Source organism: Callospermophilus lateralis, chromosome 3, assembly GCF_048772815.1.
Source record: "Callospermophilus lateralis isolate mCalLat2 chromosome 3, mCalLat2.hap1, whole genome shotgun sequence".
Taxonomy (NCBI): domain Eukaryota; kingdom Metazoa; phylum Chordata; class Mammalia; order Rodentia; family Sciuridae; genus Callospermophilus; species Callospermophilus lateralis.
In genome coordinates this window covers 34131768-34157458 of record NC_135307.1, presented here as the reverse complement: position 1 = coordinate 34157458, position 25691 = coordinate 34131768, and the positions used below count along the sequence as shown (strand labels likewise).

General features: G+C 38.6%; 1 gene segment (V, D, J or C); it reads right to left on the bottom strand.

Annotated features, from left to right (window-relative positions):
• Positions 1-372: 372 nt before the first annotated feature.
• Positions 373-25691, bottom strand: part of LOC143641527 (T cell receptor alpha variable 13-1-like) — a 29694-nt gene continuing 4375 nt past the window's right edge. The window contains 2 exon segments of the V gene segment in view: positions 373-716; positions 4020-4037. Coding sequence covers positions 373-716; positions 4020-4037 — 362 coding nt within the window.

Here is a 25691-nt window from a genome sequence, read left to right as displayed (position 1 = left end):
ATTATGTGCAGCTTTAGGATTGCTGAAGATGTGAGGGTGCCTGGGTATGAGGAGCCCAGAGTAGGCATGAAGTTCTGTGCCAGACCTTGCCCTCCTCATCTCACATCACTTCACCTACATTCACTTTCACAATGCATATGTATATCAAAACATCACATTGTGTACTTTAAATATGTACAATAACAAAGAAAAAAATAGGAATCCATCAAGTAACAATCAGCTAACAAAATGTTCTGACCCTCTCTGGGTCATCTTGAACCCCCTGTATGTATTCTATACTTTGAATGCCTATATGCTAGTTTCCACTTGCAAAAACACAATGTGGAAAAAGCAACACTAGAAGGTCTTTGCCAAAAAGGAAGCAGGTGAGGCTCAGCCCAGTGGCAAGTTTGAGTACAGGCTGCAGGTGTCTGGGAAGCATCGTGCATCAGCTGCACAGAAGTAGACAGCTGAGTCTCCAGGCTGGGTGGCTGTGATGTTCAGGGAGAAGTGTTTGGCTTTCTTATCCAACACAACAATGAATCTTTGGACTTGATTTATCTCCTTATTTGAACGGATGTCTATAATATGCTGGGGACCTTTTCCAACTTCTTGCTTATACCAAGGGAAGTAGGTTGAAGCACTGTCTGAATAAGTACAGTTGATAACAGCGCTGTCTCCCTCCTGGACACTCAGAGTAGAAGGGTGCTGCTCCACCTTCTCTCCTTGGCTGACCCCTGGGAAAGAAAAAGAAAAACAAGAAGGTTGTCAGGTCATTACTCTCTAGAATTTCTTTTTCTACAGGATATGGAGGAGCTATGAATAAAGCCAGTCTTCTCCCTGGACATCAAAAGAACATCCAGTAGAATCTCCATTATCCCCCAGTCCTCAACTCACAGCTCAGATGCAGCCACAAGAATATGAATAAAGCATAAATCAATGTCTTCATTATTCTTCCCTTTGGACCATAGACTTGATATATCTAGCCAGGAGAGCTATTTCTGTTATCAGGTTGTTACTTTCTGTCTCTAACAATTATAGCAGGTTCTCATATTGACTACTCAACCAATAAGAAAAAGGTTCTGCTTCTACTATAAACCTCTTTCTTCAGAGTTCACTTCAATGAACCCACCACTTTTTCTGCACCAGCTGGGGTAGACTGCCACCTTGTGGTCACATCCCTAACTACTGAACTCTCAGGTTAAGTGGTCTTCTCTTTCCCCATGGGTGATTCAGACACATAAATGCAGCAATATATATAATAAAGAAAGTCTCAGATAAAAAAATCGAATGCAAAATAAGTATAGAGATATCAATATTGATATTTGTGCACACTACTGGGTCATTTTTAATAAACTGGAAAAATGTAGATGCTATTGGTGTTTATACAATGATGGGCTCAGTTTACATGTTTGAAATCAAGGAAGCACCGTGATTCATGTTCACAAGGAAAAATATAATACTTTCCTTTTCAACCAAATCTGCCTTTGAGATTTTTCTCTTACAAAGACAATCTTTTTCTTAAAGCAATGTGTAATCCAAGGATTAGAGAAAGAAGACTACTGGATATTTCATTGCATATTGATGCAATTAATATTAAAATGCATATTTTCTCCAAGTGACTAGTCCAAGCCTGATCTTGCCCATGACTTGCAACTCAAAAACATGGACAGTACCAACAATTAAACCACGGTGTCTTCCCTCAGCAAAGATGATAAAAAACTAATGATCAAGTTCAAAAGTAAGGGAGCAGGGAGATAAGTTCTATAGTTATTAGTATTCCACCCTTTAGGAATGTTTAACCCATAGATGGGGTTGATTTACAATGAGAAATATGAAATGATTGAAGAAATCTTTATATTGCCATGTGAGTTGTGTTCTGCAAAGTCCTGAAAGAAAGAGTAGAGATTCTCAAAAAAACACTACAGGCTACAGATTCAAAATATATGACCACATGTAAGTTTATTCTTGATGTGCTTTCATTTTCTGCTCCCAAAACATACTATATGTCCTTAAATTCAATGACTGACATATCTTCACTGGAATTTCCTCTAAATCATGAGCCAATCTTCCTGGCATGGATTTCTGCTGCCATGACCAATGATTTTTCTCCCACTTTCCACTATAAAGTTCTTTCCCCAAAACATTATAAGAATCCTTCAGTTCTATAAATTTTTAGGGTTATCTCCCTCTGCCAAAGACCTTTTCTCATATGCTTTAATTTGATATTTTCTGATTGTTTCTATCCGGGGAAGCCTTACTACTACTTGTGTCTGCTATAGGATAGTGCAAATGGGAAACAGACCTCAAGAACTAACCATAATCAATAGTTTCTGCCCAAAGAAGATGACCTCATTTCAGAAGTCAAGGCCTCTTTCCTGTACTGTACGTGTACTCACTAGTACTCAAGATCTACAGAAAATAAATCTAATCACTTGGTCACCTCTCACAAGCTTAAAGATTAAGGACAGCTGTGATGAAAACCCTCAACTCGAAATATATATGTGTATATACAAAATATGTTATGTATCTATTTTGTATACTATGTGTTCATACATAAAATATTATATATAATATGTTATGTGTTTACATACTATATATGTGTGTGTATATATATGTGTGTGTGTGTGTGTGTGGTGTGTGTGTGTGTGTGTGTGTGTGTGTTTCTATTCTAAGATTCTTCTATTTTATCACTCCTTCAACTTATGATAGAATTAGTAAATCCTTCCTTGGGTGAATTTCCCCTTTCTCAGATTTTCTTTTTTTTTTTTTTTTACTTTGAGATAGGGTTTCACTAAATTACCTAGAGTTTCAATAAATAATTTACAGTCTTGCTGGATACATTTTTTTTTTTTTACTTTGAGACAGTCTTGCTAAATTACCTAGAGTCTCACTAAATTATTTACAGTCTTGATAAATTGTTGAGACTGGCATTGAACTTGTGATCCTCCTGCCCCCACCTCCTACAGGCATGTGCAACCCTCCCCAGCTAGATGCAGACACTTAGGTCAATGCTTACCCTTTTCAGTTATGGCACAAAGAAAAGGATTTTTCTAGCATCTTCACAGACTCTCAGTTGCAGAAGGACAGGATTCCCTCCCCTTAGTCTCTGGATTTCACTGACCATTTTTGCTGACAGTGTTTGAGTGATCTCATTATGTTGGTGTACCTCTTCCAAGAGCTGTCCACCTGGGATTACTCATTTTAGGAAAGGCCTTAGACTCGTCTGGATGTTGAGGATGACCCACCACTTGCTCACTTCAACAGCAGCAGTGTGTGGTGGACTGAGGTTATGGTAGAAAAACTAGTTCAACCTGAGTCTCCTTTAGTCCCTGAAGTGTCAAACATTTTTACAATTTCGAGCTCTCTATTTTGCAAGTCAAACTGTTTGAACCAAGGCTTTCCCAGACCCACACTGCAAAACTCATGAAGCCTGGGATCCATGGGAGAGTTTTTCTTTGCTCAGCAATCTGGTTCTACAGAAATGGGACAGGAGAAGTGAGAAAAATATGCTAAGGAGAAGTGAGAAAATATCATTTCCTTCTAATTCCACCCATTCTCTAGCTATTTTATACTAGCACCTTGCACATTGTTTCTGTCTTTGAAAAATGAAGTTCATTGAAGGATTTCTACAGGTTTTTCTGACTCTGAAACTTTTTTACACTATTTAACAGAGAAATTGTTCATTGAGGACTGGGTGTGTGAGGTGTGGGTTGGTATGAGACTGTGAGTGGAGTGTCCTGCACCATTTTCATGTTCACATGCAACCTACTGTGTGTGAAGTTCCTTTAAACAGTTCTTGGGCCTCTACAGAAGCAGAAATAAACAGGATCCTCAGGATGAGTCCCTCTCTGGGTTTCCATCACTCCTGTAACATCAATAAGGGATGCCAGATCAAGGAAAGACTACATCCACAGTATAATGGAATAAGTTGGGACTTTACTAAGTATAGAACTATTATAGATAGTGATCTGAGGGTGACTCCATGACTGAGCCATGGGTGAACAGAATGCTCCTTTCTAAAGATCTCTTATACTTACCTCTGTAATGTGTTATTCCTGTAGGAAAAAACACACAAACAAACCTGAGAAAAAAACACTTCCTGAAACATTCCAATCTCTTTCTGACTTCAAAGTGCCATCCTTCCAAGTATAGCTTGGGGTACCAAGATTCCCAACCAGGGCTGGTTATAAATTTGTGGGACCCAATGCAAAGTGAAAATCTGGAGTCCATTGTTCAAAAAGCATGGAAAATTGCAAGTGAGTAAAATAATACAAAGTCTGCTTTACAAAATATTCTATTATTTATAAACACAATAGGGTTTGCAATGATACACAAGTAGCAACACCAATTTACAAAGTACAAAAAACACTTTGTGTCATAAGCTTATATAAAAAATAACTGATGTTACTTTGTAAATATTATATCTTGACCATAAGATATTTCTGGATTGTTCCGCAATTTGATTTGTAGGGCAGCATTTTAATGTTTCTGCTGGCATTTTCTGTAATTTATAGAAACTGAAAGAAACTTGATGATTTGTGTATAATAAATAATGCTTGTCTATGCATCCCATCACTGTTCCTTCAATTCCAGTGAAATTAATATTGAGGTTATCTTCTGTGCTAATAATTGGTTCATTCAAAATTTCACATGAAAACATTATTCTTTATCAAGCTGTCATTAAATTTAATTTCTGTTTCTAAGTCGATAGATATTCATTGTGAAATGCAGCCTCAATTTACAAAATTAGAGTTTCTAAACTTTTCCAAGTATTCTAACAATTCTAAATGTTTTATTGCAATGTTCATTTTTATGTTTTCATTGTGTACAAATTTACTAAAAGCATATATTGCCAAACACTTTGAGGACCTGCAGAGCACCAGAAAGCCTATAGTGGGCCATTGCACTTGGAATAGGTGGAACAATTGAGCCCTTGAACATGAACTTCCATGTGCTCCTGTCCCAAAGCCCATGAATCTCCTCTGCTCATACACATGCTCCATCCTCTTAACAGACTTCAGTTACAAAACATACTTTCAAAGACAAAATTATTAAGAGCTGCAGGACAGCAATAACAGAACATTAAATCATACATCTACCCCTTTCTGAGTGGCAGGCCCTGTGAAACCTTACAGGTCACATGCCCAGAAAGCTGATCCTGCTTCCAGCATCACTGGAATTACCTAAATGTCTTTGCCTGAATCTAAGGGTCCAACTGCTTCCTAGTTGATCCCTTAGGTTACCATAAAAGACAGCGAGGTAGAAATTAGATTCACATTGTAATTGATCCAAATGCAGGTTTAAACTTTGTTTTATGAGAAGTCTTGGAATTTGACTATGGCAATGAAAGTTGCTTTGGGGGTAGTGCTGGAAGATTTTTCCTCCCTTTCCCAGACCCTAAATGAGGTCAGAAAATCATGAGTAACAGACTCATTCACAAATGCAAGGAAGAGCAGTGGATTTTCATATAACAAAAGGAAAAATTTCAGCAGTTTTCCCTTAAAGGATGCTATTTAGAAATAATTAAAAGAATATTTTCATCAGTGATGTATGTGAACACATTTTAAAATTTTGTCAATAGTTATGATTTACATTTTTGAGTCTTCTACACTAGCTAGCTCAGAGCACACGCTCTGTTTTCAGATTTCTGAGGGGGAATCCCACACCAACTTTACAAGTTAGGAATTCAGGGAAATCACCTCTGTTCTTTCCTGGTTTGTGTGCAAAGTAAACAAATATTGTCAGTACTAGAGTCATATATGTAACAACCTAGATAGAGTGCCTAACACTCCAAGACAGGTAGGAATTTTATATATGTTATGGGTTTCAGGAGTGAAAAATCTGAATACTAACATTGAGAACAAATATATACATGTACATAGAGACATCGAGAAAAAGTGCACATTTTCTCCTGGAAATTGAACAATCTTCTATTTGCTAGAATGCATTGAGACATCCCTTTTTAATTTTGTTATCAAGTCTTTTTCATCACAGTAATTTATAGATGTCATTTATAAGCTCAGCCAGGGGATCTGTTTTAATAGTACATTGGGTTCTGACATCCTCATCAGTTGTTTCAGTGTTTCCTTATTAGAAATTTTTCCTGCAAAAGGTTTCTAGGAGGAAAAAGCGTCCATCCCAAGCGTGATGACACTGCTGAGAAGTCTCCTGTTAGAAGAGGTGACAGTGCTATGACATGAATCAGGACACTCGTAGCTGTGCAGAGGCTGCTGGGAAAGTCCTCCCTGAGGCAGTGGCTGTGGCTGCAGGTGCAGCTGCAGTTTGCAGACAGGCTGCAGGTCCCCTGGGAGCACTGTGTCTCCCTGCACAGAGGTAGGTGCCTGAGTCTTCCAGCTGGGAGGTAGAGATGTGCAGGGTGCTGTAGCGCTCCTGAAAATTCATTGTTGCCTTTAACCTTCCCTCCTGCTTTGTCCCTGAAGCCAGGAAAAATAGACTGAGGAGGCCACACCCAGGATTCTGTCGGAACCACTGCACCCTGTCCATGGAGGTGGAAAAATTGCACTTCAGAGTAGGGCTGGTTCCCTCCTGGAGCCTCAGGGCTGAAGGACTCTGCTCCACCTGCTGCCCTCTCACCCCTGCTTGGAAAGAGAAAAGCAAACACAGCTGGTGTCACTGCAGAATCCATGACCAGTTCACAAACCTGCAGAGTATCCCAGGTAACATGCTGAGGATGGAGGACAGGGAGAGGGCTTGGTGCCAGTTCTCCCTGCCCTCCCTCACACTGTCAGCCCTACAACACCCCCAGCCCCATCTGGAAGGAGCCCGACTCACAGCAAAGCTGCACCCACAGAAGCCCCAGCAGAGCCCCCAGTCCCCTCTGCATGGCTGCTGGCCTGGCTGCTGGGTCTTCTCCCTGCTCTGCAGGTGTCAGGTCTTGGGCCAGACAAGCTTGTTCTCCCAGGCAACAGGTTCCACCTGACTCCCTGAGCACCAGTCACAGCTGAGCTCTGTCCTTTCCCTAACAGGAAACTAAGTAGAGCCTATAAGAATCACAGGAAGTGTAAGCCCATTGCTCATGGTATGTAGATTGACAGTAATTTTCAGAAATGAATTATATAAAATTAATAAATAAACATAATTTCTTGAAATCAAAATATCATCATCTGCTGGGCACAGTGGTGCACGCCTGTAATCCCAGCAGCTCAGGAGGCTGAAGCAGGAGGATCCAGAGTTCAAAGTCATCCATAGCAAAGGCTAGGCACTAAGCAACTCAGTGAGACCCTGACTCTAAATAAAATATAAAATAGGACTGGGGATGTAGCTCAGTGGTCGAGTGCCCCTGAGTTCAATCCCTGGTACCCCTCAACCACCCAAAATTCATGATCTGCATAGGAAAAATTTGCCACAAGAGTTAGGTTAATTAAAATAAAAACCGATTATGTGTATGATGTCCACCCTGTTTATTCTCTACCTTTCCCCTTTTCCTATCCAACCCTTTCCCTATACTCAGCAGACTCTGACCATGACACAAGTTAATAGTGTCCTCTCCCTTTTCTTCTTCTAGATTTGTTCTTTTTTTTCCTATTATTCTTCTCATCTATTTATGCATGTTCCTTCTATTCACTAAGAAGGTACAGGAAAAGACTGAATATCAGGTTTATTAGAATAATTTCTAGATCATCAAATTTGGGGAATTTTATTCATAAAAAATTAATGAAAACAGACGATGGTGATGATTTCTATCAAGCTTCTGTGTTCACAGTGCCCAGAAAAATTCCAGTTCCCTCCCCTCTGCTCAGAAAGATACTCTCCCAATGGATTTACACAGAAGGGCTCCAATGAATATAAAAATCGGCTCCAGCCTTCTGAGCTTTTATATAGAACAGAAGAGCTGAAGACCTGAGATGAATTTACACTAGCACTCCCTACCCCTGCCTCTGAGCTGACTAGATCCCATGTGCTCTGGTCTCCTCTCTCTCTGTTCAGCTCACTGAGATCTTCAGATAAGTCATTCCTGGTGTAGCCTGGGGTGCCCCCTGGTGGACTGAAACCATCAACACAGGTCACTAAAGACCAACCAAGTCTTCAGCAGTCACTCAACCCACCTCCATGCACTAGGAATTCCTTGATGCAAAAGATGCAGATGGTCAGAAAAGAAAATGACTGCTTAGATTGCATGGGAATAAAAACAAACCACTTTACCAAACACAATAATATAATCATTTATTATCTTGTTCAAGTATTAGGTGCTCTATCTAGATGCCTTTCAACTGATGAAAGGATAAAGAAAATGTGGTGGATATACACAACAGAATATCACTCAATATTAAAGAGAATGAAATCATGGACTTTGAAGGTGAATGGATCGAGCTGGAGAATAGAATGCTAAGTGAAATAAGCCAAATTCAAAGACTGAATATTTTCTCTGATAAGTGAATGCTGATCCATAATGAGGGGCAGGGTAGGGAAGAATGAAGGAACTTTGGATTGTGCAGAGGGGACTGAGGAGAGAGGAGAGGCTATAGGGATGAGAAGGACAGTGGAATGAGACAAACATTATTAACCTATTTACATGTATGATTACACTACCCCTGTGACTCTGTACTGTGTACAGCCAGAGGAAGTAGAAGTTGTGTCCATTTGTGTACAATGTGTCAAAATGCATTCTAATGTCATGTATAACTAAGTAGAACAAATTAAAAAAGAAAAGAAAAAGAAATTGTGAGAAACACACACACACACACACACACACTCACACAATGGGGTTCTACTCAGCCATTAAAAAGAATAAAATACCATGCTAAGTGAAATTAGCCAAACTCAGAAACACAAAGGCCAAATGTTTTCCCTCATATGTAGAAGCTAGAGTAAAATAAAGGAAAGGGGGAGGGAAAGATAAGATTTCACAAAGAACCAATCAAATTAACAGTTGAGTGAAAGGAAGCCTAGTAGAGAAGAGGAAGGAGAAAGGGAGGAGTTTGTAGGGAGCGGAGTCAAAAAGGGGGGATCATGAACCAAAATCTATTTCCATGCACACATGAGTTTATCAGGATGACCCCACTACTCTGTATAACCATGAAGCTCTAATTTTAAAAAACCCATTGTGTATACACACCATCTTTTCTTTACGGCTTCTTTCAGTGATGGGCACCTGGGCTGATCCCATAGCTGGGCTATTGTGGATAGTGGAGATAGGCATACAGGTGTCTCTTTGTATGTGACTTTACCCTGGATCCTGTTTTCAGTTTTTTCAGGAATCTCCACGCTATTTTCCACAATGGCTGTAGTAGTTTACATTTCACCACCACTTTCTTCCCAACATATGAAGGTTCCTTTTTCTCCCATCTTTGTTATCATTAGGGATGGTCATGGTGATGCTTGTTGTTGTTATTTTGTTGTGTTGTGTTTTATTTGATAATATCCAAGCTAACTGAGATAAGGAAGAATCTCAATGCAGTTTTGATTTCCGTTTCCCTGATGGCTGAAGAGGTTAACCATTTCTCCCTGTGTTTACTGGCCTTTTTCTAGCTCCCTGCTCTGCCGAGATGAGCTGGGCTCAAAGGAGCTGGCTACAACATTAAACTAAGAAAATGGTGAAGAAACCACGCAACACATGGACATGAGTTTCTCAGGTCGAGGGTAGGACCGTGCTGCAATCTTAAGGCTCAGCCTCCACACTGGACAGCACTGGAAAGAGAGAGAATATATCAGGGATCTCTTTATTTTATAGGGGCAACACACAAAGGAGCTTCAATGGAAGGATAGGGCTTCAAAGGGTGGAAGCTTGCTTCCTGATGTCTGTGGTCAGCAGATTGATTGACCTCTTGGCAAGTCACACCCATCTCAGATGCTGTGTGGGATCACAGGCAGAGTGAGAGGAAAGGTGCACTTGAGTTGCACATCCCAATCAGCGTGCAAAGCCACACCTGTCCCCTCATATTTCTCCAATGCGCATAGCTCACACACACAGCCCATGGATGGCTCGCGACACTGGCCATTTGTACTTCTTCTTTTGAGAAGTATCTGGTCAGATGATTTGTCCATTTATGGTCTGAATTGCTTGTGGAGTTATTGAGAACTCCAGGAGTTCTTTATATATTCTGGATATTAATCCCCAGTGAAGTGAATGAATAGCTGTCAAATATTTTTCCCATTCTGCATGTTGTGTCTACACTCTTCACTCTGTTGATTGTTTCCTTTGCTATGCAGAAGGTTTTTAATTTGATGTAATCCCATTTGTCAATTCTTGATTTTATTTCATGAACAATTGGAGTGCTATTCAAAATATACTTGCCTGTGCCTATATCTTGAAGTATTTCCCCTGCTTTCCTTTAGTGGTTTCAAAGGTTCTGATCTAACATTAAGGTCTTGAGTTGATTTTGTTGAGGGTAGGAGAGGGGGATCTAGTCTCATTCTTCTGCATGTGGATGTCCAATTTTACGAGCACCATTTGTTGAAGCGGCTGCCTTCTCCACAGTGAGCATTTTTGTCATCTTTGTTGAGAACCAGTTGGCTGTAGACTGTGGGTTTCTTTCTGGGTCCTCTAATCTATTCCATTGGTCTACATCTGCTTTTACACCAATACTACACAGTTGTTGTTACTATGACTCTGTGGGATATTTGAAGTCAGATGATGTGATGTCTCCAGCACTTTTTACTCAGGATTCGGGGTCTTCTGTGCTTCCATATGAATTTTAGGATTGTTGTTTCTAGTTCATTAGTTTTCTAATGTCATTGGTATTTTGAAGGGGATTAAATTGAAACTAGATCATTTCTATTAAAATGATCATTCTTTGAGTTTTATTTATTCTTTTTAGATATACAAGATAGTAGAGTGAATTCTGACATATTATACACACATGGAGTATAACTTATTCTAATTAAGATCTCATTCTTGCAGTTGTACATGATGTAGCATTTCATAGGTGGCATATTCATATATGAACATAGAAAGATTATGTTCAATTCATTCTACTGTCTTTCCTATTCTCATCCCTGCTGCCTTTCCATCATTCCCCTTTGTCTAGTCCAGTGAATTCCTATTCTCCCCTCATCCTTATTGTGTGTTAGAATCTGCATGTCAGAGAGAACATTTGGCCTTAGGTTTTGGGGGGATTGACTTATTTCATTTAGCATGATAGTCTTCATATCCATCAATTTTCTGGCAAATGCCATAATGTTATTCTTCTTTGTGGCTAAGTAATTTTTAATTGTGTATATATACCACATTTTCTTTATCCATTCACCTTTTGAAGGGCACCTAAATTGGTTCCATAGCTTAGCATTTGTGAATTGAGCTACTATAAGCATTGATGTGACTGTGTCATTGTAGCCTGATGATTTTAAGTCCTTTGGGTATAAACCAAGGTGTGGGATAGCTGGGTCAAATGGGGGTTCAATTCCAAGTTTTCTGAGGAATCTCCATACTGCTTTCCAGAGTGGTTGCACCAATTTGTAGTCCCACCTGTAATATACAAGTGTACTTTTCCCCCCACATCCTCTGCAATCCTTGTATCTTAACTTCATAGTGTAAGGAAAGGTTCAGGTCACAGTGAAAGGATGCACGTGAGCTCAGAAGTGAAACAGGATTGTGTGTGTGTGTGTGTGTGTGTGTGTGTGTGTGTGTGTGTTTGCGCTTTGGAAGATGCACCCCCTTGTGGGTAAGGTTAAAAACTCAGCAGATTGTTGACCTATTCTCTCAAGTCAGTACTGTAACTCTGCCTCTGTCTTCTTTTCTAAGACACTTGTCAGCTGTCAATTGGTCCTTTGTGATTCTAAAGAATAGTGTTTTTTTTTACAAGCTCATTTTGACCCTGCACATCATCTTACTTGGAAATTATTAATCAGAAACCATTCAATGTTACTGATCTGTTATGTCTTTAGACTTGTGGCTCCTATTTTAATGCTCTTAGGTCTCCCAGGGCTGAGCCCAATGATCAACTGAGCCTCCACTGGTGTTTCACATTGCTTTTAATATAAAAATCAACTTAAAACAAGAGCCTCAGCACCACATCTGAAACTCCAAGAGCCTCCAGCAGCTGTGGTTGAAGAATTTGCCAATTGCAGAGTTCTCCTGCCCTCATATTATGTACACCTCTGAGGAGCACAGCATGCCAGGGCCCAGGTGCTGGGGATTCTGACATCATTGATCTGAGGTGAGTGTCAGCCAAGCAGCTGATTCTTTTTTAAATTTTTTTATTTGTTCTTTTTCTGACAGAATAATGTATTTTGTCATATCATATATACATGGAATATAATGTCCCATTTTTATGAATGTACATCATGTAGAGTTACACTGGTGGTGAATCATATATGAAAATAGGAAATTTATGTCTGATTCATTCTACTATCTTTCCCATTCCCATCTCCCCTTTGTCCCCCCAATCTACCTTGTCCAATCTCCACTCCCTCCTCCTATTGTGAGTCAACATCTGCCTATCAGAGAGAACATTCAACCTTTGGTTTTAAGGGGATTGGCTTATTTCAGTTAGTGTGATAATCTCCAGTTCCATCCATTTACTGGCAATGCCAAATTTCATTCTTCTTTAAGGCTGAGTATATAATATTCAGTGTATATATATATATATATATATATATATATATATATATATATAATGTTCTTTATCCATTTATCTCTTGAAGGAAACCTAAATAGTTTCCATAGGTTAGCTATTGTGAGGTGAGCTACTATTATAAACATTGATGTAGCCACACCAGTTCATATGCTGAAACTTTGGGTATAAACTGAGGAGTGGTATAGCTGGGTCAAATGGAAGTTCCATTCTAATTTTTCTGAGAAATCTCCATACTGCTTTCCAGAGTGGTTGTACCAATGTGCATTCCCACAAGCAATATATGAGTGTTCCTGTTCCTCACATCCTTACCAACATTTATTGTTACTTATATTCTTGATAATTTCCATTCTGACTAGAGTGAGACAAAACCTCAGTATAAATTTGCATTTCTCTAAGTGCTAGAGATGTTGAACATTTATTTTTGTATATTTATTGACCATTCAGATTTCTTCTTCTGTGAAGGGCCTGTTCAGTTCCTTTGTCCATGTATTGATTAAGACATTTTTTTGGCATTAAGTTTGTTTATTTAGTTTTTTTGGATATCCTGGAGGTTAATTCTCTATCCAAGGTGCAGGTGGTAAATATTTTCTCCCATTCTGAAGGCTCTTGGTTTATGTTATTGATTATTTCCATTGCTGTGAAAAAGATTTTTAGTTTGATACCATCCCATTTATTGATTCTTGGTTTTGCTTCTTTTGCATTAGGAGCTTTATTGAAGAAGTCAGTCCCTGAGCCAAGATGATGGAGAGTTGGGCCTGCTTTTCCTTCTACTAGGCTCGGGGTCTCTGGTCTAATTTGTAGTTCCAAATCCACTTTGAGTTGAGTTTTGTGCAAGGTGAGAAATAGGGGTCTGATTTCAATTTGTTACATATAAATTTCCAGTCTTTCCAGCACTATTTGTTCAAGAGGCTATCTTTTCTCCAATGTATGTTTATGGTGCATCTGTCTAGTATAAGATAAGTGTATTTATGTGGGTTTGTCTCTCCGTCTTCTATTATATATCATTGGTCTATGTGTATATTTTGGTGCCAATACCATGCCCTTTTTGTAACTATAGCTCTGTGCATAATTTAAAGTCCAGTATTGTTATCCTTCCTGCTTCACTTTTCTTTTTTTTCTTCTTTTTATTATTTTATTAACTGATTTTTTATATATGACAGCAGAATGCATTGCAATTCATATTATACTTATAGAGAACATATTTTCATATCTCTGGTTGTATATAAAGGATATTCACACCAATTCGTGTCTTCCTACATGTACTTTGGATAATGAAGTTCATCACATTCACCATCATTTCTAACCCCCTGCCGCCTCCCTTACCCTCCTCCTCCTCTGCCGTATCCAGAGTTTGTCTATTCCTCCCATGCTCCCCCTCCCTACCCCACTATAAATCAGCCTCCTTATATCAAAGAAAAAATTGGGGCATTTGGTTTTTGGGGATTGGCTAACTTCACTTAGCATTATCTTCTCTGATGCCATCCATTTACATGCAAATGTCATGATTTTATTCTTATTGCTGAGTAAAATTCCATTGTGTATATATGCCACATTGTTTTTATCCATTCATCTACTGGGGGGCATCTAGGTTGGTTCCATAGTTTAGCTATTGTGAATTGTGCTGCTATAAACATTGATGTGGCTGTGTCCCTGTAGTGTGCTGTTTTTAAGTCCTTTGGGTATAGACCAAGGAGAGGGTTAGCTGGGTCAAATAGTTGTTCCATTCCCAGTTTTCCATATTGACTACACCAGTTTGCAATACCACCAGCAATGTTTGAGTGTGATTTTTCCCCAAATCCTCATCAACACTTATTATTATTTGTATTCTTAATAGCTGCCATTCTGACTAGAGTGAGATGAAATCTTAGAGTAGTTTTGATTTGCATTTCTCTAATTGCTAGAGATGATGAACACTTTTTCATATATTTGTTCATGGATTGTATATCCTCTTCTGAGAGTATCTGTTCAGGTCCTTGGCCCATTTATTGGTTATTGGTTGTGTTATTTGTTTTTGTTGTTGTTTTGTTTTGTTTTGTGTGTGTGTGTGTGTGTGTGTGTGTGTTTGTTTTATTTTTTGGTGTTTAGCATTTTGAGTTCTTTATATACCCTAGAGATTAGTGCTCTGTCTGATATGCGAGGGGTAAAAATTTGCTTCCTGCTTCACTTTTCTTACTAAGGATTGCTTTGGCTATTCTGGGTCTCTGATGTTTCCAAATGAATTTCATAATTTTTTTTCTATTTCTATGAAGAATATCATTGGAATTTTAATAGGAATTGCATTAAATTCGTATAGTGCTTCTGGTAGTATGGCCGTTTTGACAATATTAAATATGCTTATCCAAGAACATAGGAGCTCTTTCCATCTTCTATGGTCTTCAATGTCTTTCTTTAGTGTTCTGTAGTTTTCTTTGTAGAGGTCTTCCACCTCTTTTGTTAGATTGATTCCTACGTATTTTATTTATTTATTTATTTAGTCTATTGTAAAGGGAATAGTTTTCCTAATTTCTTTTTCAGTTGATTCATCAGTGATTTACAGGAACACAATTCATTTATGGGTATGTAAGGAGCACTCTAAGAAGCAAGCACGCAACAGCAGGAGCTGACAGCTAACTTAGACATGTGACAACCCACCTGCCCCTTATCCTTCTGCCCCTTCTGCAAGTAGCAGAAGGTAGGATGGCGACTATTATGACAGCGAGGTAATATAGCCTGGGAGGGGACCTATAAAAGCCTCACAAAAGCACAACTCCCTGGAGAGAATCACTCAGGGAGGCCAAACTCTTGGAGACTCCCTGAAGCCTGCTACCATGGCAGGAGCACTCTCCCCCAGCACTGCTGTCTGGTCAACTCATGGGGAGGGAAGAAGCCCTCAGGGAGGCGACTACAGATGCACTCTTCCACAGTACCTTCCTTGCTGCTCTGCTGTCACTGCGAAATCAGCTGCCACTCCTGTTCCCCACAGAGCTATAAGCATCTGACACCTCAGAAGCCAAGAGATGTCCAGTTCCCAGTGGAACGTGGTCTGTTAATTCTGAGGTACTTGCTGCCAAGGAGGAATGAGACTAGTACTGTTCTGTGTATTTTAAGAGTGTGTTCAATATACCTGCATTTGAAAAGCACCTGATTCTAGCCTAGATCCTCCAAGGGCACTCATGATAGGATGTTAATTTTGTATCCTGCTACTTTGCTGAATTCATTCATGAGTTCTAAAAGCTTTCTAGTGTCATTTTCAGGCCTTCTAAATATAGAATCATGTCATCAGCAAATAAGGATAGATTGAATCAGTATATATAATCTATCTGTTTATCACCGACTAGACTGATCAATAAACAGCATTGAGTTCCTGTGAGGCCCTGTTAAGCACCAGGCTCTGTTATGTATGATAGGATACATTAGTGAATAAATCAGACGGAAATTTCCGCTCTCCTAGAGCTTTCACTTTACTGAGAAAACAGAGTAAACAAAAAATGTGATAAAAATAAATTTTATAGCCTGTTAGTAGTAAGTGCTGTGGAAAAAGCAGAACAAGGTAATGGGGATTGAAAATGTGAGTGTGTTTTTCTTCAGCTGGAATTTTAATGAATGACCCTGCCATTCCTCTTTTTTAGATGTCATAGTGGGCACCGGGTATTTATTTTAATGCTGTATGTTGTTCACCGCTGTTTGTTGCTGTTGTTTTCCTTTTTTCTGAGGGAGGCTGGGAAGTGACTGAGAAAATACAAGTACATAGGGTAGAGACTTTGCTGCTGAGCTCTACCCACAGCTCAGCCAGGGGACAGCACACTTGTTCCATAAACAAATCAACCCACCTCAAGCTTCAACAATAGACTTGGGAAGATTAAAAAAAGAAATAAAGAAAACCCCAAAGCAACAACCAGGAATAAAGTCGGGAGAGCTGGGGAGGACCTCAGGCCCCACTCTTAGGCATCTGATCCTACAACAAAAACAGAGTTTTCAAGACACAGGCTCAGAGGAACTCACATGTTGCAGCAGCTCTCTAAGAGTGAATTAAATTAGCAGTACTGCAGTAGCAAATTGAGAGATAGGCAATAAAACTTGGATTATGCTGTTCCTAGGTGTTGAAATTAAGTTAGAGCAACAGTGCAGGACTTATTGCAAAAGAGATATCCAACATCAAAAGATACCCTCATAAAAGAGGAACAGAAAACCATCTTAACAGATGCACAAACCCAAGAACTCTGGAAATATGCAAATAAATCTCCCCATAAAATTTACAATCCTTCAACAAAGGATTCAAACATATGAAGAGGTATGAAAATCCAGAGAAACACTACCAAAAATAGATTATTAAAATGATTAATAAAAAGAAATTAAAAGAACATATGATGAATGAATTAAGAGAAACACTGTGTCTGCCAGAAGAAAGCATAAAGACAACACTCCAACATATTGGCATAAGCATCAACCGCCTTAAAAAGACTCCTAAAGCTCAAGATATAAAATCAAAATTCAATAAGAGGGATGGAATTAAATTTAAAAGCTTCTGCACAGTGAAGGAAACAATTAAGAGCATTAAGATAGAACCTACAAAACAGAGGAAAATCTTTGCCAGCTAGACCTCCAACAGGAGTTTAAAATTCAGAATAAATAAAGAAATCAAAAAACTTAACACCAAAAAAACCCATTTAATAACCAAATTAATAAATGGGAAAAAATTCTAAATATATTTTCTCAAAAGAAGAAATACAAATTATCAATGAATAAATGAAAAAAAATTCAGCATCCCAAGCAATCAGGAAAATACAAATCAAAACAACACAGATTTCATCTCACTCCAGTTAGAATGGCAACCATCAAGAATACAAAGAACATTAATTGCTTACAAGGATGTGGGGGGAATGGTACACTTATACACTGTTGTAAATTAGGACAACCATTTTCGAAATCAGTGTAGACATTCCTCAAAAGATTAGGAATAGAACCACCACATGATTCAGCTCTCCCACTCCTTGGTATTTACTCAGAAGATCTTAAAGCAACACACTATAGTAATTTATGCATACCAATGTTTATAGCAACAAAATTCATAATACCTAAGATATGAATCAACTTAGGTGCCTGTCAATGGATGATTGGAAAAACAAACTATTGTATATATACACAATGAAGTTTTACTCACCCATAACAAAGAATGAAATTCTGTCATTTGTGGATAAATGGACCTGGAGAATGTCATGCTAAGTGAAATAAGACAGATTCAGGAAAACAAGGGTCAAATGTTTTCTCTCAAATGTGGAAGCTAGAGAAAAATGGAGAAAATGGAATTTAAAAGGAGGGTCCTTGTGAAAATGAGGAAAGAACACCAAAGGAGTAGATGAAGGGGATAAGAGGTGAGGTCATGGGAAAGTAACTAGGGAATGAAATCTAACAAATTATGCTATGTCTATGGATATCTATACCACAATGAATCTGACACATTGACCACAAGGAATAGTGAATATATATCATGCACTAATTAAAAAATAATAATAGAGAGCAGATCAGTAGAATAGAAGTAATGGATTAGGGGAAGGAGAAGGAGAAGGAGAGGGAAAGGGGAGGTCCTGGGAAAAAAGATTTATCAAACTGATGATTGATGATTGATCATGTATGTTATATGTATACATGAATATGACATAATGAATCCCATGATCATGTATAATTATAACTCACCAAAAAAATGTCTTACTGGGGAAAAAAATCATATCCCTTTCCTGCTCTCTGGCATTTTTCAGGATATTGCTTGTTTTAGAAAAATTAGATTCTGAACCTCAGAGCTACTTGAGAACCACATATTTGAGCCCATTATTTTCAGATGAGAAAGCTGAGACCTCCAAACCTCACAAGTTTTTCAGTCATACAGTCAGCATTGTAATTCTGAGACTGATGAAGGATCCCCTGCTCCTGGACAACCCAAAGCCCTTCCCCCACACTTTGTACCTTTCAAATGAGTTTCCCCCCCCCCCTTTATTTTGCAGGAGATGTGGCAAGTCTTTGGGGACAGCACAGTCACCAGCTCTGTGGACTGGAAGAAGTTACAAGTTTGCATATAGGAAGCTGTTGCCAGGATGCTGCTGTGAGGCAGGGCACAGAGGTATATATTGAAAATAAATGATATCAGGCAATCAAAGAGGTAGGAGGTTGAGTTTGCAGGCTGGGAGGCTGTGATATGCAAGGCACTCTGTTTGGTGTGGTATCAAAGGTGACTCTCAGTCTTCCTTTCTGTTTTTCACCCTCATTTTTATGCACTAGTATCAAGAAGAGGCCTCCCCCTGTATCTTGTCAGTACCATTGGAAGGACTCTGGAGAATAATTTGTATAGTGACAGGTTAGAGAAGAATTTTCACCCTCCTGGATGCTGGAGACCTGAGGATTCTGTTCCACCTTCTGGCCATCAGCCCCTGGAGAGAGCATAATGCCAGAAAGGAGGGTTGGTCACCACATTTAACAACCCTAGGAGTCAGCTTTCTTCCCACCATCCCAGATACAGCCAAAGATGAAATACAACAAATCCTGGTCCTTCCCCTCTGTTCTGTGTGGTGATATGTCCCTGGATCTCTCTGTCCCCTCACCAGGAAACCGCCAACTCACTGTGCACGTGAAGCCACAGCATCACCAGAATCACCAGGACACCTCCCAGGAATGGCTTCATGCTGCTCCCAGCTGTGGCCTGGTTTGTGGACTCAGCCTCAGTCAGAAGCCATGGTCTTCAGCTGTGGGTGCTACTGAGGTTCTTCTATCCCTAGGAGGAAGCTTCTGTCTTCCTACCAGCCAATCAGCATGTTTACACTCACTGGCCAAATACAACTCCAGAGAGAGCTTCTTTCCAAACTTGAGAAAGGCTGGCTGAATTGACATTCCCACCAACAGCGTATCAGAGTCCTTTATCTCCACTTCTTCACCAGCATTTGTTATTTATCATCTTTTTTATAACAACCATTCTAAATGGACTGACGTGATATATCAACATGGTTTTGACTTGTATTTACTGGACTGTGAATGTAATTGAACATATTTCATAAATTTCTTATCCAACTGAATGTTTTCTGACAAGTGTCCATTCATATCCTTAGGCCATTTTGAACTGAATTGTTGTTTTTTATTAAGTTCTTTATATACACCTTTGTCAATTGAATAGTTGGCAAACATTTTTCCCTATTCTCTAGTTTGCCTTTTCACATTGTGAATGGTTTCCTCTGCTGTGTAGAAAACTAGAATAGCCACTATGGAGAACAATGTGGATGTTTCTGCAAAAACTAAAATAGATCTATAGTAGGATCCAGCTATCCCATTTCTGAGTATATATTGAAAATAAATGATATCAGGTAATCAAGAGACACCTATATGCCATTTTTATTGCTGCATCATTCAGATTGTGAAAAAACAGAATCACCCTAGAAGAATTAATGGTTATATGGATTAAAAATGTAGTATGAATACAAAATATATTATTATTCAGCTATGAAAAGCAAAGATATCCATCATTTGCAAAATGGATGAAACTGAAGACATTATGTTAACTGAAATATATCAGACAAAAAAAAGAAAAAATGCCAAATGCTCTCTTCTATATGTAGATTTCTTTAAAAGTCCTTTGGAAAATATAATAGTGTTTTCAAAAACCTGGGAAGAGTGAGGGAATAGAGGGGGGTTGGATATTGGGTACCAAAATACAATAATGTTGAGGTAGTAGTCACAGTGGGGTGACTTTAGTTCACCATATCTTATTACGTATTTTCTGAATAATTAGAAGAGAGAAGCTCAAAAGTTTCAAATAAAAAGTAATGATTGGAGATATAAATAACTCTGATTTGATTAGTATATATTATACAAATGAATTGAAATATCATACTTTTCCACATATGTCCAATTATTTCTTATTAATCAAAACTGTTTTAAATGTTTAAGCTGATGGAAATGTTAACTACCCTGATCTGATCATAGCACACTGTGTCTATGTATCCAATTATAATACTCTACCCCAAGGAGTCTGTACAATTTTTAAAAATTGAGAAAGGCTCTGGGGTATTAGGAAACTCTGCCCTCTTGTGTTCAGAGGGTTGTTAGGCTAACAGAATAGGCTCTAGAGCAAGGCTTCTCAAAGGATGAGCATAGGAATCGCCTGAGGATTTTGTTATGAGGAAGATCCTATTCCATTAGGTCTGGTGTGGGCTGGACAGTTCAAGTTTTATCAAGTTTTCTGGAGACTCTGATGATGCTGGTTCTCAGATCACATCTGTAAGTAGCAAGCCTGCTGAGTCTCAGCACTTGAAATGGAATTTGCAGTATTAAGGTTGGACTTAGGACAAGTGACCAGGTTTCCCAGAGCCTCCATTCCATTGCCCAGTTGAACTGTTCTGATCCAACCACACATGAGAGGTTGTCATGTATTCTGGATAATGAAAAGCACAGGGGGGGCCATGGCAGAATCTCAGATCCTGGTAGTGAACCTCCTCTTGCCACCACTCCTGGACTCCCATAGGAAGTTCATTGACTTCAAAACACTTTTTCTTGATATTACTGGACTAGCATAAATAGAAACTCAGTTTGCATCCACCAAGAATTCAAATCAGTAAGAGTTTTTCCAATTCATGCAAAATTCCTTCTGAAGAAGTATTTCAAAATGTTTTTTTTTTAATATACCAGTCTTCTGATGGTTTATGTTAGAATTTCTTTCTTTCTACTTCACTTTTGCCAGGATGGATGTACTGTTGTCATTTCCTCAAATACATTTAAGTTCTTCTGAGGAGAGATGGCTGAAGAGATGGCTGAAGAGATGGATGGATGGAAGAAAAAGAGTGGGCTGGAGTATAGTGGGAAATCAAGAAGGATGGAGAGTTCAGTTCGGATCCAGAAAACAGAAGCTTTTAAATACTGAGTGAGTTTGTAGGTTACTTATTATCAAAGAATTACTGAGGCTTTTGAGTAAGTGAGTAGTGTTATAAAAGTGGAATTCTATACACTTAGTGCTGGTCCATAAGAATAATTGGGAGAGAAAAGTTGATGGGCACTGGAAGAATTGGTTAAGAGATTGTGCTCCAGCCTCAAACACACTTGGTTTTGAAACACAACTATTTCATTTAATCTCTCTGAGTGAGCTTGGAAAAGCCACTTAACAGTCTCCAAGTATCAATGTTCTTTCTGTAAAATAGAATGCTATGAAGAGGGCTAGATGGGATAATGCACATAAAATGCTTTGAGAGTGCATCATACACAGTAAGAACTCAGTAAATGTGAACAATTCGTATAAGACTATGACTTCAGTGTAAGCTGCACAACCAGTCAGGAGGTATCTCTCTCTTCTCATTTGAAGTTTAAGTAACAGGAGCGGCATTACCAAACTTCAAAGCAAAGAGGAATTTTAAAAAATTTACAAAAAGATGCATTAGAAAGTCCTCATATATGTGTATGCGTGTGCATGTGAGTGTGTGTGTGTGCGTGTGTGTGTGTGTGTGTGTGTGTGTGTGTGTGTGTAGTGGTGCTGGGAATTGAACCCAGGAGATTGTACATGTGAGGCAAGCACTCTGCCAACTGAGCTATATCCCAAGCCCCAGAAATACTTTTAATTAAATAAGATTCATATTTTGGAAAATGAGTAAAATCACTAGTTATCCTATCAATCAAAGATATGTGCTAGGCTGGGTGAGGTGGCTCACGCCTGTACTCCCAGTGGTTCAGAAGGCTGAGGCAGGAGGATTATGAGTTCAAAGCCAGCCTCAGCAAAAGTGAGGTGCTAAGCAACTTAGTGAAACCCTGGCACTAAATAAAATACAGAATAGGTCTGGGGATGTGGCTGAGTGGCAGAGTGCTTGCCTTGCATGTGTGATGCATTAGATTCCAGTCTTAGCATCATATATAAATGAATAAATAAAACAAAGGTCCATCAACAACTAAAAATATATATAAATTTTTTTAGAAAAAATCTTAGAAGATCACTTTACAACTGTGGTACTGTTTATATTTCTACCAAGCAGCAATGCCACAGTTGATGTGATTATTTTTCATTACCTTCTCAATAATCACTATGGATGCATTTTGTGAACGCCATTTATTTTTTACATAATATTCAATTTAGGTCATTAGGGCTTTCCTTATAATCTTAGACACTTTGGTTTTCAGGTCTTTTCAGTTAATTAACTGCCAAATGGCTTATAAATTTACTTTCCCACCAAATTTGCCTATTTCAGTGCTTCCTTTCCAAATTCTCTTTCCCTTTTTTATAATTACTATTTCTATTTCTGTAATTAAAACAGTCATCAACTAACCAGTTAGCAGTGCTGTGTGCATTAGCCAGTCTCTTTTATGACAGTGTTCTGGAAGGTATAAGGGACTAGAGGGAAAGATTATTCCTGAAACTTCTCAGGCATGTTTCCATATCAGTACTTTTGCGCTTTGCCTTTACTCTCTGCCTGCAATGCTAGCCTTTCAAATATCCCTATGGTGTACCTCTGTACTCCCTCTTTGTCTTGACTCAAATGTCACTACTTTGTGAAAACTGCCTAAATATATTTTCTTTCTAGCACCATCTCTGTGTGGAGAAAGGGAGCAGCTCCTGGCTGAAGCGGTACTACCTGGTATTCAGCTAAAATATTTGGTGATTTTCGCCCACTCCTGTCTGTCTCTCTTATTCTTGGGTTAAATGGTGGCAACAGGGGCTACCTTTGCTGAACCAAAGCCAGTAAATTTCCCATAGCAGTAATCATGCCATAGAAGATTCAGGAGAGCTGGCTGGTTTTTGAACTATTGCCCTGCCTGATGTGAAAGTGATTGACTTGAAATGACAGATGCAATATATGAGGTGATTTGGGCTGCAGAGTAGTTGGATACTTTGTAAATGAAACTTGGCATATTGCACAAGTTGCGAGATTTTTCTCTACTAAGTGAAATTGTGTTTATTATTCTATTCTTTACTGTATTAAAGAGATATCTTGAGAAGTGGGAACAAGAGTCATTGATGGCCAGGCACAGCAGTGCATGCCCTGTAATCTGAGGGACTTGGGGTGGGCTGAGACAGGAAGATTCCAAGTTCAAAGTCAGCTTCAGCAACTTAGTGAGGCCCTCAGAAACTTAATGAGACCCTGTTTTTAAATAAAAAGTAAAACGGGATGGGGATGTGGCTCAGTGGTTGGGTGTTCAATCCCTGGGAGTTGGGAGTTCAATCTCTGGTACCAAAATAAATAAATAAAGTCTTTGGTGGAGAAAAATGAACCATTATAGGGAACATTGTGTTGTAGGCACTTCTACCTCCCAACCTCTCCCAAATTTTTAATATTTGAATTCACTGAGTTCTCACAGTAAAAAGCAAGATACATCATAAAAATCTATTTGGATTCTGCTCTGTAATTGCAAAATACACCTCAGAAGAATATTGTGAGCTTTGCCTTTTGAATAGACTCCACTGCAATATTTGATTGAGTTTCTCAATCCCCAATATTTTACAGGGAGGATCTGGTTGAGTACCTGCATGTATGTATTCTTTAATTCTTATTGGAACTCTTTGAGGTCAGTTATATCTTCCTTTAGCACAGCAGTGCAGCAACATTCTTGACAACATAACCATGGGTTGCCTTTCTAGCCTGTTTTTCATTAGTTCAGTGATATTGAAAGGTTACTTAATAATTTTAATGTTTGATTTCTTCATTTCTCCTGTGGGTATTGGTAGTATAAACCAAAATGAAGCAAAAAGATGATGAATGTCAATGCGTAGCCCAGTGCCCACAGAAAGTGACAGGTTCCTTAAAGAAAATGAAATTGAATATGTGAGAGGTGACATGTCTTGCCCAGTGTTTTAGTCAACTTTTTCACTACAATGACTAAAGGACCCAACCAGAACAATTATAAAGGAGGAAGATTTATTTAGGGGCTCACAGTTCCCTTTGGGGAATTTGTACCTGGTTTGGCATCTTTTTCTCCAATTCCCTTGAGATCCTTTTGAAATCAGTAATATTACCATCACTGAAACATCCAGCCGTCTGCTGTGGAGACACTGGTTCTCTATAGCCAAATTTTGCTCTTCAGGAGCCCTCCAAGATGCGACACTCTAGATGACAAGAAAATTTAGAGGTGCTCTTCAAAATCAGGAAGAGTTAGTTTTTGTCTCCAAAATATTAAAGATAGGAAAAATAAAACCTATTACATAGGGTTTTAATGTGTAAATTAGATAATGATTCTGAAATGTGTAATACATACAGTGCCTCACATTTAGTAGCTCAACAAACATCAACATTGTTTTTTCTTAGTAAAACCTGCCCAACTCTATGGTTTGCTACTGTTCTTTTCATCTTTCCTTATGTTGGAAGCATCTGGAAAACCTTCCCTTGAAGGTCATCATTATTTTTCCCTATCTTATTGGGGTCTCAGTTTCCTCCTGACTACACAAATACACTCAGGATATTGAAAGAACACAGATGAACACTCAAATGGAGTTTTATTTTCATTTCCCCAATGGGTAATAATTGGTGCTTGTGTATACTTATAAGATACTGAGGATCATGTTTCTAAAATGGCTAAGATTTTGCCATTTTTATTGTTTCTTTTATTATTTGTTTTAAGAACATTCTGCAGTCGAGTTCTTTTTCAAAAATATGCATTACTGAGCAGGCATGTTATATATCTAAATCCAGTCTCTGGGGAAAGTGAGGGTTGAGGATTCTTTAAGCTCAGGAGTTCAGGGCCATCATAGGCAACCTAGTGAGAACCTGTCTTACACAAAGAAAGTAAGATGCATTACAAATACCATTTTCCAATCTATGAATGCACTTTCCACCTTGTTAACAAATTTAGTAAAGTAACAGGTTATAAAATTATAAGGTTATAAAGTTAACATAAATAAATCAATTGCTTTCCCATACTCTAATAATGAATCTGCTGAAATAGAAATTAGGAAAACTATCCCATCCACAATAACTTCAATAATAAAAAATAAAATACTTGGAACCTGATCTAACAATGGAAGTTAAGGACCTCTAGAATGAAAACTATAAAACACTGAAGAAATAAAATAAAGAAGACCTTAGAAGATGAAAAGAATTCCAATGTTCTTGAATAGGCAGAATCAATATTGTCAAAAAAGGCTGTACTACCTAAAGCATTATACAGATTCAATGTAATTCCAATCAAAATACCAATGGTGGACTGAGGTTGTAACTCAGTGATGGAGTGCCTGCCTCACAC